Source organism: Mucor velutinosus (assembly GCF_035048745.1).
Source record: "Mucor velutinosus strain NIH1002 chromosome Unknown tig00001542, whole genome shotgun sequence".
In the NCBI taxonomy this organism is placed as follows: Eukaryota; Fungi; Mucoromycota; class Mucoromycetes; order Mucorales; family Mucoraceae; genus Mucor; species Mucor velutinosus.
Genome location: NW_027041924.1, coordinates 1,181,403 through 1,195,168, shown reverse-complemented (window position 1 = coordinate 1,195,168; position 13,766 = coordinate 1,181,403). Strand labels below are relative to the sequence as shown.

The following is a 13,766-nucleotide window of genomic DNA, read 5'->3' as shown; positions in this document are numbered from 1 at the left end:
CAGCTGTTCCAATTGTATCCATGCTCACCTACTAAAAAAGATCACATCAGATTACAGAGATTGACACATTTGTCAAGTTGAGCCAATCAGATAAACATGCTCAAATGAAACATGTTCAAAAAGTTTTATCAGATTGAAATGAAGATGATGACCATCATTCCCTTTCTTTTCCTCTGCTTTAGTGTATACAACATGCTCAGAACTGCTTTCCACATATCCAAGCAAAGCGCGGTGCTACACGCCAAGAGATCCATGTTGCTATCATCTACAAGATGCTATCATGAAAAGGTACATGTGGCATTTTGCGTCAACAGCCGCGCATTACTAATCCAACTCTAGGTGATTGACCATTATGAAAAGCCTCGCAATGTCGGATCCTTCCCAAAGACAGACACGAACGTAGGCACGGGCCTTGTGGGTGCTCCTGCTTGTGGCGATGTCATGAAATTACAGATCAAAGTAGACGATATTACCGGTAAAATCACAGATGTTAAATTCAAGACGTTTGGCTGTGGTTCAGCTATTGCCTCTTCCAGTCTCGTCACCGAGCGTGTTCGTGGTATGACACTGGATCAAGCTGGTGCCATCAAGAACACAGAGATCGCACAGGAATTATGCCTACCACCTGTCAAACTTCATTGTTCTAGTAAGTGCTCTGATATCAGTCATCCGTCTATCTCTAAACTATGCAATCTAGTGCTTGCCGAGGACGCCATTAAATCAGCCATCAGAGACTACAAGTCAAAGCGCAAAGCTATGCATGTTGCATGAAAAAAGAACTCGACTACAGTGGTAACACAAGCATACCATCTTCAAACACCTCTCTTTCTCTTTCTCTTTTTGTGGGTCATCTCGCCCCTATCGTCGTCTCGCTCTCGTTCGCTTTGTGATGTTGGGTTAAGCTGCCGACTCTTTCAACCCCCCATCTTGCCCTGTAACTTACACTGTATGCTACTTATACAATCAATACCCTTTCCTTGCATTCTCTCGCTTGCCCTGTATTGACGAATAAAATTGTAGTCCATCGTGTTTGTATGTTTATGTTACAAAGTGGCGTGTGAAGGTGAAAATTTAAGGAGATGCTGTTATAATATAAAGGGGATGTTTGTTTTATTTCGTAATTCTTTCTTTATTCCCTTTTTCTCTTCTTTTCCAGCAAAATACACAACATGTCTGCGGTTTATACCGTGTTTTTAACCATTGGATTGTTGTTATCAGGTATGTCTCTAGCTTGGAACTCCATAGACATATGCCTAGAGATAGACTGACAACGCCAAACAGGCGTTTCTATCCCTTTGATATTAACGTTTCAGGATAATCAAAAGATTTACGTCAAACAAGATGACAAAACACCAGATGAGCAAGAGTTTTACTATTTCAACCAGCCTCTACTGCAAACGTCCATGATATTCCTGGGTGAGCTCATCTGTATCTTGATTATCCACTTGGTGACAAAGACGCCCTCCATGCTGGATAGATCTATGCTTGAAGCTGTCCAGCCCCACAATCCCAACTCATACAGTGATTATAATGAGTGGACGATGCCCCGTACTTCAACCTGGTCTTGGTCTGCTGCTTGGTTTATCCTGCCCAGCGCATGCGATTTAATTGCTACGACCGTAATGTATAGCGCCATGGAAGATGTATACATGATGAAGCTGACCTATGCCACATGCAGCTGCTCAATCTAGGTTTGATCTATACCAGCCCCTCTGTATACCAAATGATGAAGAGTAGCATTGTTGGCTTTTCTGCCATCTTTAGCTGTTTGTTCCTTTCTCGCAAGTTTTTGGGTAAGGAATGGGTATCCATCTCTGCAATACTTATAGGCACTGTCACCATCATCGGCTCTGTTCTCTACAAGGATAAGTTCAATTACTGGGGCCCTATCTATTTAGTTGTAGCACAACTTTTTGTCGCTGCTCAGTTTATCTTGGAGGAGTATCTGATGGATCGTTTCAATCTTGATCCAGTCAGAGCCATGGGCATCGAGGGTATTTTTGGTACCTTGTTGCTGAGTGTTGCATTGGTTATCACTGCGTTATTCGGCCAAAACGTATTTGATATCACGCAAGGGCTGCAAGACGTATTCAGCTCTTATGTTTTGTGGCAAAGTGCCTTGCTGTTGGCATTTATGGTAGCTATCTTTAATTTCTTTGGTTTGGCAGTCAGTACCACGATCGGGGTACCTGGACGTAGCATGATTGACACATCAAGGTTGGTTTTTTATATGTAAATCGTTAGCACATCACTGACTCATTGGCATCAAAAATAGAACCGTTCTTACTTGGATTATTGCTGTTCATTACGGTTGGGATTCTTTCTCCTGGTTGGAGTGTGTCGGTTTTACCGTCTTGGTGGTTGGTGTCTTTATCTTCAATGGTGTCTTTACTAGCTTAAAATCAAGCGTTGTTGGTGAATCAACTCCTTTATTATCTTGAGATATCACCACTTCTATCTAGTTATGTAATAAAGTCGTTTTCTTATATACTATTACATAAATATTATGTTGGTCGATCCAATTAAGAGAGAACAACGATAACAATTTGCGTTACATACCAGCCAGGGATCTGCAAGCTGGAGAACTCTGTGCGTTTCAGATGCTGGTCGATACTAAAGTCAAAAACGGCTGTACTCAGTAACTGCTCACCTTCATTCAAGAGTTTTCATGCACTTGATTGCATTTGTTGGTGAGTTGGAAAAGATCGGTATGATTAAACTTGTGTGTCAAATGCATGAATAACCCAGATCACGTTGTAATAATGAATTCATGCTTGTTTGCTAATGATCCAACTTGAGCTGTGTTCCTTTCAATACGTAATTGCAATATGTTGGCAGCATGTGCGAAATTCCAACTGCTTGGAAGGCTACCCCAACAGCATCAGAATCAGCCAAGTCACCGATTACACTGCTGGAAAAATGGGCGACTCAATGAATGAGAACGGAAATGCGAGTACAGCAAGATACGTGTGAGTTTTACAAACCCATTAAAAGTATACATTGCTTTCCTTCAACTGAACGGTAGATCAAGTTTCAAAAAAAGGTCTTTTCAAGATGCCGCTTTACCTGCCTCCTCATACAATCTCTCTCAGCCTTCTTCATTTTGCTCATCACTTGTGCCACAAACGGCGATGTTTCTTTCAGATTTAGGCCAAGTTTTTGCGTAAAATTACCAAGACGTTGCCTTGGCAACCTAATCGACTAAGATTTGCAACCATCGGCATATCAATCCAATCGATTTGTGCTTTGTTGATGACAGTAAATGTCCATGTAAAGAACAGACCAATACGAACTTCTTACATCCATTTGGTTTCTGATGGAAAGTAAAATAGAGCAATATGAAGCTTAGGAGCTGCTTCAGGGGCATGGCTGTAAGATTACAGCTTGTGATAAAGAAGATCAATTTGCTAATCCACGGCGAAATGGGCATTGAACAACGATTTGAAACAAGCATTTATTTAAAGAACCGTGTTACAATAATATGTAAATTCCACTTCATCCAAACTTTATATCTTGGCGTTTTTCTCTCTTCCCGTTTTTTTTCCTCTTTGAATTCCATTCTTTGTAGCCATGCCAACTACCTTGCCGCCTTTGAAGATCGTGTATGCTACTCCCTGGTTTGGCACTAGAAAATTCAGTAAGGGTGTCCTGAACGCAACATGCTGCAATTGATATCTAACACCCTCCCCCCCTGAAACAATGAACAGTGGAAGACCAGAAAATCAGCGCAAAAGAATGCCCCATACCAGATGATTTCGACATTGATACAAATGAAAGTCATTGGTGTACACTGACAAGCACAACGGATGATATGGAGGATGCTGCTGCCTTGATATTCCATGCGCCAGATACAATGCTATTCAAATTGCCAGATCGTAGGTTTAAACCATATGAGGAGCATGCCCTTTTGTCTTCCCAATGCATTCGTATACTAATCATGTCTCTCTCTCTCTCTCTAAAAACAGATACCACCAATCAGCCCTGGATATTGGAGTCATTAGAAACGCCATTTTCAAGTTTATTCAGAGCAGATAAGGACATCATGACCAAGTTCAACTATTTGGCTTCATATCATTTCAAATCCACCTTCTTATTCTCGTATTTTTCACCTGCGATCATGGATGTCGTGAACAGACCACTTCCCAGGGACTTTATCAAAACAAAAACCAAATCTGCACCTATTTTATGGATAGCCAAAAACTGCAGAGCAACCAATGGAAGAGAGAAATACATTGAAAAGCTCATGGAATACGTGGATGTGCATAGTTACGGTGATTGCTTAAACAACAAGCCATTTCCATCTGACAAGTCCCGCACAGATCTCATCGCGGAATACAAGTTTTATTTGTCCATTGAAAACTCTAATTGCCAAGATTATGCCACTGAAAAGTTATATGATACCTTGGCCTTATCAGCGGTGCCTATTGTGGATGGACCCGCTAGCTACGCTGGCTATATACCAACAAACCGCTCTGTCATCTACATGGATGCGTATCCCGATCCAAAGGACTTAGCAGATTACATTAATTATTTACACAACAACGATACAGCTTATTTAGAGTACCTGTCATTCAGACAACACGCCATTGACGTTGCACCAAAAAATAGACTAGAACCTGAATTCATTAGTCGCTGGAATGATACCATGGACTTCAACCAAAAATCAAGCTACTGCTCTGTGTGTCGTGGTGTGTTACCTTGGTGGTCATACAAAAGTGATCCAAATCAAAAGCTTACCTACCATGACCCAAATGAAGCCAACCTCTTCTTGGTGGACGATACTTGTTCTGCCTCGGGAAAGTGGAATTATATTGCGGATGGTCCCCCTTATCAGCCCAAGTGGACGCCCAGACCTCGAGACGAATTCACTCGGCCCAACTCAACATTACAGGAAACGACAGAGACTACTGCCAATGACACGTTGACAGCCATAGATTCAAGCCAAACACAGAATGCACAAGACATTGCCTATAGAGTTTTAGTGGCTAATGTTTCTTTCATTGCCTTGTTTTTCGTATTTATTGTATTTTTATATAGAGAATCTAAAAAGCATTAAGATGGGAATAGTTTACATTGGATTTATCGTGTTTTATAATGCAATGACTCAATAAAATGCTCAATATCGTTATTATGTACTTGGATGACTGTTTGATCGAAACTGTCAAACGATATTCTAGCTTTGGTGCTTTCCACGGCTTCTTCAAATGCCAAGCCAAATGTGCTGCCATGAATAAACAGTGTGAGATTTTGAATTTGAAAAGTGGCAATCTCATATATAAACTTACTTTTTGCGCACTTCGCCGAATATGGGTGCACCTGAGAGTGCGATGACTAGACATGTATTGTATTCTTCATCAAACGAAGAGATGACAATGGGTAAATTCTTCTTTCCGTGTTCCTGAATGAAGTTTAAAACGGTCAATTGGCTGGCACATCTACCCTGAATTTTAGCAACTTACTCTGTACGCATCTGTCAAGAACAAGCCAAGTTTTGTCAATGAGGAAGGGTGTTGAAACATGGGTAGTTCAGCTGTATTTCGTATATTCACAAATCGAAAGTTCTTTAGCAGCTTGACCATACGCTTGTCAATGACGGAGGTGCCTTGTCGTACAATTGCTTTTTGAGTTTCCATGCACAACCGCAAGCCTTGCGAAATGATCCTTGGTGATGTATCTTTCAGAGCATCATAAGCGGTATAGAAATTTCGCATCCACCAATCCCTTCTCCCACATCGTAACTCTGCTGTGTCTGAGGATAAATGTGTTGGCTTCCAGTCATCGTCATTGCCATGTCGATGCTCAATTTCAACGCCTAACCGAATAGCAGCAGCAGGACTTGTCTCTAGAATGGTCGATAATGAATAGACAACATCACTTGCTGATAGACAGCACTCCCATCCATAGCTTCTCGTAAAACTGGGGAAACAAATATCAGTGAGGCCGTACAGTGGGGCCACCACTTCGATTTTGTTTCTGAGCATCTGCTTTAAATCCATGTCCATGTGGGTATATACTTGTTGACATTGCTGCAAAGAGAAGCCCATCTTGGCAAACATGTTGTTCAGTCTCTTTTTTCCTGCGTCTTTCCAGACCGCTAATTTACTGGATATATAGCCAGAATGGTACATGCTGTCGTATAAACTCCAGTGCCTGAACATCATGAATCTGTATTCGTCCTCTGATCTGATGACAGCAGTGTTTTTGTTTTGCGAGTGATTGTCGGCGCCCATGTCTACGTTGAGTCTTGCTCTGTCATCTCGAAATATATCCACCTGCTCTCCATACTTGATCGTATCAATTCGCTCAAACACATATTGCGATGTCACTCCAACAATGGCCAGCCATAATAAATCGTTATTCGTCTTTCCTAATTGTTGCGCCAAATTATACACTGATCCAGATACTGAGTTTGCAAAGAATACACCTTGGTTGTAATAATCCATGACTGTATGGCGGGCCTTGCGTCTTTCGCTTCTCTGCGCTGGCGTCAACGCTTCATTGAGCCGTCTTCTTTGTCTACTGCGAGGATTAAGTGGTCTGCCATCTTCATCTTCTTCTTCCTCTTCATCGTCCTCTTCGTTCGAATCTTCATCCTCTGCTGCCATCAACATTTCGAATGCACTGATCGCCGTCCCCATTTGATGTGAATTGCTTTCATCATCAAATACGCAAATGTGATTGTTGTCATCCAGCAGGTTTTCCAGCAACAGTGGTCGATGGCTATCAATGATGTACACTTTTGTATCCGCATGCGCCGTAAACAAGTTGCCAATCATGATGCTTCCCCCACAGTTGATCATGACGATGGAACGCAAATTTTCATCTTTGGACACAAGCTTCTCGTTGGCGTCTTCCAAATCCTTCATGCCTGAAACAGGAACAATTTTGTGAGGTATGATATCACTCCTTAACAGTGCCTGATGTCATGTGTGTATGTGTGTGTGTGTGTGTGTGTGTGTGGTTACTAAAGAGTGAGCGAGCATGCCATTCTAAGCATCCGACATACCTGAAAGATGTGAACCGCACAAATGGAATCTACATCAGAAGCTGCGAATATAATGCAATTGCCTCCCATGGCAGAGTCTTGCTTGATGTATTCATATGCTTCGTGATAGAGACTATTTGTAATTCTAACCATAAATTAAATAATGAAAAAAAAGAGACACGTATAATCGCGAAAGTGTACCAGAATTTTTTTATTTAAGCGCATTTCGCGAATTGAGACATCAATGATCCTTTGACAGTCCCATGGAGTAAAGGTCTTCTCCTCCCAAAGCCTTGTTCATGGTCTCTAGGCCTCGTCTAAACTCTTGCATTACAATCTTGTTTGAATCCAGTCCGTAGGCGTCGAATACTTGTCTCCACCAGCGGTACCAGTCGCTAATTTGGTCATAATTGATACTGTACATGTCTAAATTCAGCCATTGCACCAACACAGCATGCCACTTGGTAAAGAACTCATTCTTGAGCAATAGGCCCAACACGGTATCCGATAGTAGGTTCTTCCATGCCAAGCACCAGATGAACGCATCCAGGTTCTGGTTTCTGGGATCCACTTGGAACTCTTCTCGAAGGACAAGCGTTAATTTCGGTAGAATGGATTTCGATGTAAACTGCTCTAGTTGATCTGCTGTCCAGACATCTTTCCAAGGTGATATGATATGCAATGCTGATTCGTCAGAGGGATGCCATTGACGCAAAACAACAGAGAGCTTGTGTCGAATATGAGTGAATAGTTCTGCCAAGCGCCATGCTTTGAGTGTGGGGAACCAAGGATGGATCCATGTGTGGATCATGATGGGGTCTGTGCGAGGATTCCAGTCAGAGACAGCTCGGCTGATTTTGGGTAATATGAGTTGGTGAATGATGTTCTCGTGTATGAATCTCGGTAAGACGGGTTCCCATTCTTCCATTAGCTGAATAAGAGGATCAGGGTCGTGAATATCCCATTGATTACTATGAAACTAAATGTTAGTATACGACGCTACAAAAAAAAAATAACTAGACATTTACTTGATCGCGCTTCGCACTTTGTTTAGCCAAATTGTATTCATCATTGTCTCGAAAGGGGTGCAAATCAAACTCTTTTGTGTCCTGTTACGAGTCCATCCTCTCTCTGCATCACTATCATCGTTCTTTGTCAGTAGCATTTTCCACTTTTTGACATCAGCAACGCCCCACGTAGGCTCCTCCAAAACGTTCCAACTCATTGCTTTGTACTTCATGATAGGCGCCCATACAGATATCACCAGTGCATCAATGTTCATCGCTTTGACATCGTCTATATAGTCTCTTTCTAGCACTTGGAACTGTTCTCCAAATAAAGCTGTAATGTTGCCCGTTTCAAAAGCACCCGTAGCAAGTGCGTCTTTGCTGATCTGCTCCAATTGACTAGTAATCATCTTGAGTTGCTCTAATTTTCGTAATTGCTCTTGGTCTTTGTCCAAGTTTTCTCTGATTGCGCCCAATTCATCTTGCAAAGACTTCATTCTAAAGACGTTTGCTTGCTTTTCCCTTGATAGGTTCTCTAAATCTGCTCGCGACAGATCCACCATCAATCGCAAGTTGTGTCGCAATTCGGGTAATCGAGTCGTCACTTCCATCAAGGTCGGTGAATCTGTACGTTTGATATCTGCCAAGTTGATCTCACGGACGCCAGGCCCTGTCATATCAATGATCTTTTGCTGTAATGGTGGTATGTATTGTTGCTCGGTTTCTGCTAGAATTTCAGCCGCTGTCTTGTAGATTGTCTTTGGCTTTCTCTTTCGATGAATCTGTTGTTCCTTGGCAGTCGTGGGTGATACATCTGATTTCCAGGCGTTGCGTCTCCTTCCTTTAGGCCCTTGCTCTTGATCTTCTTCGTCTTCGCTAGGACTCTCGCCTCGGCGTGCCTTGGCCTCCATTTTGGCTTGTGTTGTACGTTCATCAAATCCTCTAAAACTCAAACCCATTCGAGCAGGACGCAATTTTGTCTCCACGGGATTGATGATACCTTCACCCTCAGCACCGAGACCTTTGCCTACAGTCCAGCCCATCTTTTCCAGCATCTTCTGGCCGAATCCCTTGGAGTGCTTGTTGAATTGTGCGAATCCTGGGCCTGGAGGTGGTGTACTCATGGTGGATCGGCTTCGCACTTTCTCCTTGACGGGATCTTTCTTTACAGGTGATGCTTCTGGTGTTTCTGATGCTTTCTTCGCTGGCAAAAATGAAGGGCCAAGGCCCAGTCCACCTCTTCCTAAACCTCCACGCATGTCTTCTTCGTCATCTTCGTCGTCGCTCTCGCCAAATCGTGCTTGCCGGCGTCTGTTGCGTTGCTGCCCAGAAAAACCAGCAACTTCTGCATCGAGATCGTCTTCGGTGATGTCAAAATTGATTCTTCCAGTTTCCTCGTCATCTGAAGAGTCTTGCCCATCGTCCATGTAATCCTTGCGTCTTCCCATATCGCAATTTATGCTGTTCTAGTGAAAGAGAGCGCTTTTTTTTTTCTTGGTTGTATCGACGATGGGACATGAAAAGCAAAGGCTCGTGACTGCCGCAGACATTGCTTTATGGTGTTTGTACGATGGATTAAGCATAATGCGACGTAAAATGCCCTTGGAAATGTATATTGACTGCATTGCAAACAGTATCACTGGCTTTACACGTGTTATGGCCAGTAATATGGCAATATATCACTTTCAATAGAGGTGAACTCATCTCCAATGTAGCATCGTTCGCAATGGGGACATGCGTAACACATCGGTCCATGAATTTATAATCCATCAAATCAACCTCTGCTTTCGAAGTGGTCTTTCTTCAATCCTTTTACTTTTCATCATGTCTGTAGAAACGTTACCTTTCGTATCGGTCCAAGCTGATTGGGACGAAGTTGTAAGAGAAGTCGCATCGAATACCATCCCTGAAGGCACATTTTGGATTGCTTGTTACATGACAGGTTGGAACCTTTGGAATACGTAAAATATACAAGTGAATGTAACTTCCCCAATTCTTCATACTAGGCAAAGAGAGTGTTCAGGGCTCAGTCGATGTGCGTCGTGTAGACAATTACGAAGCCACTCTCGAAGGAAACAATGGCATCAAAGTGACCATGTTGAACTCTGTATGACATTTGATCATGATGTTTGCATGTAATACTGATGGATCCTATAGCGTACCTTCAAAGTGGATTGCGAAGCATTGGGGGTGAAGGATGTCACTGTGTTTAGCCCCAAGAACCAGTTCTATCCTGTCAAGGACAAGGCTGTAAGTTGCATCTACTGGTGATTGTGCTTTTAAGCTGACATGTTTACCAAGGTCACTTGCATTGATATTTCCCCCAATGGCAGCTTGTTTGCTGCTGGTCATGGTACTGAAGTCTCATTGGGATCTGTCAGTTCAGGAGAGATTCAAATGACTCTCAAGGGCCATATTAGTGATGTTACGACTGTCCAATTCTTTCCCAGTAACTTGGTGGTATTGACAGGCGGTTCAGACTTCTTGCTCAAAATTTGGTCTGTATTGAACGGCAGCAACCCTGTTACACTTCAGGGCCATACTTCAGGTACATTACAAATGAAGCAAGCAGTAGCGCAACATGCTCAAATCCCATCTTTATAGCTATTACTAGCACAGCTATTATTTCTCAAGGACGCAATGTACTTTGTAAGCATTTCTACATCTAATTACAGCTGGAATATTCCCTTGACCACTTTCTTTTAGCATCATCCCGTGATGGCACTGTCAAATTATGGAATTGTGGTACATCTTCGACTATTGCAACTATGGGAAACTACAAGTTTGCCATCAACAAAATGATCCTCACGAAACTTCCAGCTCAATACAAGCCTGCTGAAATCGAAACTTTGGGTAGATATATATATATATACAGAGTAGAGAAATCCCCAGTATATCACTAACGAAATTGGCATAGACCCCATGGAGGTGGATACAGCTGATAAACTTGTGTTGGTGGCCCTAGACGATGGAAGTGTGCGTGGTATTCATGTGGGCACCAAAAAAGAGGTACATGTTACAGTTATTCCTCAGTGGATTTGATGTATTAATTCGTCTGCATAGATCTTTGCCACATCCACCAGTGATACACCTCTTACTGCTATTGCATACGAGCCAGAGACAGAGACCATCTTCACCGGTACTAAAAATGGCGTGGTGCAATGCTTTTCTATCAAAAACAGCCTTGCGACCCCTCAGTTGCAATGGAAGCGAAGTGGATATGCTATCACATCTCTTGCTATCAAAACGAATGAAGATGGTGAAAAGGTACTCTGTGTGAGTAGTGGTAAGTTCGAGTATAAAGCATCTTCTAGAATGGCTTGTATCTAAAGCATATTTTAGCGGATGGAAGTGTTTATCAAACTAGATCTGTAGCAGCTGTGGTAGCAGCTTCTGGCAGTGTTCATGTGGATGCTGAGTTCTCAGGCAGTGAATTGGAGACAGTGTATGACATCAAGGTGATGCCAAGTGAGATTGAAGCAGGTTGTCAACGCATAGCATGTGCTGTTCGCGATGGAAAGATTAAGGTTTTTTAATAAATCACGGCCATACCATCAAATTGGTCAAATCGTTGGACTCGACTACATTGAATACTTGTTAACTGACGGTTAGTAGCCCTTATATTGAAATGCTTGGGATCATATTTGGCACAGCCTGTCAAATAATTAAGCCATTCAGCTGTGTGCTTGTGATTCGGATTCTTGTTGTCATTGAGAATTCCCCAAAGCCCTTCATAGTCGTCCAATCCATCAGAATCTTTAAGAGGACAAGATGGTGCGCCACTAGCATATTTAGGATACGTTTTACACTTTTCACCTGGCATGAGCTTTTGCAGGATAATCTCATGTTTTCAACTATCGCCCATATTATAGGCATAGGAAAGCGCATCACCCACCTTTTTTGAAGCGAAGCAAATCTAGTTTAATGTCTTCTTCTTAGTGCACTTCGTCGTTTTCAAAGATACCATCATCGAATCAATCTTTGTTGGTAATCATGATGCCCTCTGTTGTTTCAAATTGATGCAAATTCCAATTAAAGCAATCCATGGTAGTTTGAATGATGTGATAAAAGTTTGTAAGAGGAGTGTTCAGATTCTATTATCATTTTCTTGGCCACACTTTTGGATTCAATATATGATTCTCTAGTACACGATGCGTCTTTCATCCCTTGAGTGTTTACTGACCATTTATTTCTCATTCCTTATGAGTAAATAGGACGATTCGCATACTTCCATATGTGAAGATACAGTTATCAGTACTTGAGCAATCACTGTTTGTTTGTTTATTAAGTGCTGCTGGATCAATGACCGATTCAATATTAATTTCGATGTGATTAACGGGGGTGTATCCTTTCTCTATTGTTGAAGGAGCTGCAGTAACATACTTTCCTTTATAAAATTCTTCGAAGTACATGAGTGAGGAAAACCTCATTCTGCTATGGCCATAAGATTAATTGTCGAAAATACTTTGAAAATAGCTCGCTAACCATTTGCACTAATGGTTGCATATTAGAAATGATATCAATAATTTGAAATTTGCTTCATCATTTGCAAAACGCTAGGTTGAAATATGATATGATCGTATACAACACATTTCATTCATTGTGTTGGCCATGTGTAATAATAGGTATGCATAACAGCCTTCATTTACTCAATTCACATGCCTATATTCCTCATCTCCCTTGATGTGTAAGTTTTTCTCTAAAGGTATTATAAGTGATTTTTTCTTCTAATTGCTAATGCCACTAAGTGCACATATCCATTAACATTTCCTTATAAGAAAAATGGGCTTCAAATAATTCGAACTCCGGTTTCGGGGTTTTTGGTTGCTTTGAGACCCCGCTCTTGCCCCTTAAACGAAGGTGCAATTGAAATTTGCGTAGGTAGCATGGTTATTGAGAAAAAGAAGATTTAAGAAAATAGTTAATTTTGAATAGATGCTGCTAGTAAAACTTTTTAAATTACTATATGAATGTGGAATGTATATGTAGTGAAAGTTGTAGAGAGTACTTTGATTGACTAGGGCATGTTTGATGTGGAGTTATTGAGGGCGATGTCGATGAGTAATGACGAAAAATGTTCCAAACGACCGATTTTCAAATGGCCATATCTCTGAATTTTACCAAGTGAACGAGAGCTTCAAACTTAATAGCTTCTGTTTCTTTTTCAATTCTCTATACAATGGTATGGCTATTATAGATAAATAAAAAAAAAAGTTGAATATCCCCTGCTTGTAGCTCATAAAATATATGATTTTGAGCAAATTTATGAAAGGAACGTACATCTGGTACTTGAGATTTTTATATTATAATGGATATAACGTAGAGCTATCGAATGGTTTTTGTTTTGTGCGAATCCAGTGAGTATTTGTCGAGTTATGGTCAAAAAAGGGTATAATGCAAAATCATGGATTTTTCCTCCAAATCTGCCTGTGATAGCAAGCGAAAAATCTGGTGACGATTTTTTGGTCAAGACAATATTGTCAATATTTCATGATAAAGTTATGCCAGAGCTTCAAGCGATAGCTCATTCGATAGGAAATTTTTTGGTCTAGAATGTTTAGTAATGCTTAACAAAATGTTTTGATGACAGATACTGATTAATCCTTAGAAAACAATCAAAGAATCGCAAAAACAGTCGTACCAAATATCAGGTGAACAATGTACACCAGAGACTTAATATAAATACCATTGTATTCTCCTTTGAGTTCTCTACAAGTTTCATATAAGTTTGAAGGGGTGTTTACTATCAAGAAACGCGTAATTTTAAGATTGAT

The 13,766-nt window shown here is 41.2% G+C and overlaps 6 protein-coding genes across 6 annotated transcripts; 4 read left to right on the top strand and 2 right to left on the bottom strand.

Annotated features, from left to right (window-relative positions):
* Nucleotides 1-192: 192 nt before the first annotated feature.
* Nucleotides 193-771, top strand: ATC70_005073 (30S ribosomal protein S6; the record flags this gene model as incomplete). Its single annotated transcript, XM_064824371.1, has 3 exons — nt 193-288; nt 340-646; nt 698-771. 3 exons carry the CDS (start codon nt 193-195, stop codon nt 769-771), a joined length of 477 nt encoding a protein of 158 aa, XP_064677307.1.
* A 398-nt stretch (nt 772-1,169) lies between these two features.
* On the top strand, nt 1,170-2,441 carry ATC70_005072 (uncharacterized protein; the record flags this gene model as incomplete). The annotated part of the gene is made up of 4 exons (XM_064824370.1): nt 1,170-1,218; nt 1,282-1,619; nt 1,679-2,217; nt 2,276-2,441. 4 exons carry the CDS (start codon nt 1,170-1,172, stop codon nt 2,439-2,441), a joined length of 1,092 nt encoding a protein of 363 aa, XP_064677306.1.
* A 1,129-nt stretch (nt 2,442-3,570) lies between these two features.
* ATC70_005071 (uncharacterized protein) lies at nt 3,571-5,056 on the top strand (the record flags this gene model as incomplete). Its single annotated transcript, XM_064824369.1, has 3 exons — nt 3,571-3,637; nt 3,708-3,875; nt 3,966-5,056. 3 exons carry the CDS (start codon nt 3,571-3,573, stop codon nt 5,054-5,056), a joined length of 1,326 nt encoding a protein of 441 aa, XP_064677305.1.
* A 23-nt stretch (nt 5,057-5,079) lies between these two features.
* On the bottom strand, nt 5,080-7,138 carry ATC70_005070 (uncharacterized protein; the record flags this gene model as incomplete). Its single annotated transcript, XM_064824368.1, has 4 exons — nt 5,080-5,221; nt 5,286-5,398; nt 5,460-6,917; nt 7,007-7,138. 4 exons carry the CDS (start codon nt 7,136-7,138, stop codon nt 5,080-5,082), a joined length of 1,845 nt encoding a protein of 614 aa, XP_064677304.1.
* Nucleotides 7,139-7,226: 88 nt separating this feature from the next.
* Nucleotides 7,227-9,440, bottom strand: ATC70_005069 (uncharacterized protein; the record flags this gene model as incomplete). Its single annotated transcript, XM_064824367.1, has 2 exons — nt 7,227-7,956; nt 8,014-9,440. 2 exons carry the CDS (start codon nt 9,438-9,440, stop codon nt 7,227-7,229), a joined length of 2,157 nt encoding a protein of 718 aa, XP_064677303.1.
* Nucleotides 9,441-9,816: 376 nt separating this feature from the next.
* Nucleotides 9,817-11,528, top strand: TAZ1 (Lyso-phosphatidylcholine acyltransferase; the record flags this gene model as incomplete). Its single annotated transcript, XM_064824366.1, has 9 exons — nt 9,817-9,934; nt 9,999-10,099; nt 10,150-10,242; nt 10,294-10,540; nt 10,597-10,641; nt 10,699-10,845; nt 10,910-11,001; nt 11,056-11,278; nt 11,335-11,528. The coding sequence occupies 9 exons, from the start codon at nt 9,817-9,819 to the stop codon at nt 11,526-11,528; spliced, it is 1,260 nt and encodes a 419-aa protein (XP_064677302.1).
* Between the last annotated feature and the right edge of the window lie 2,238 nt (nt 11,529-13,766).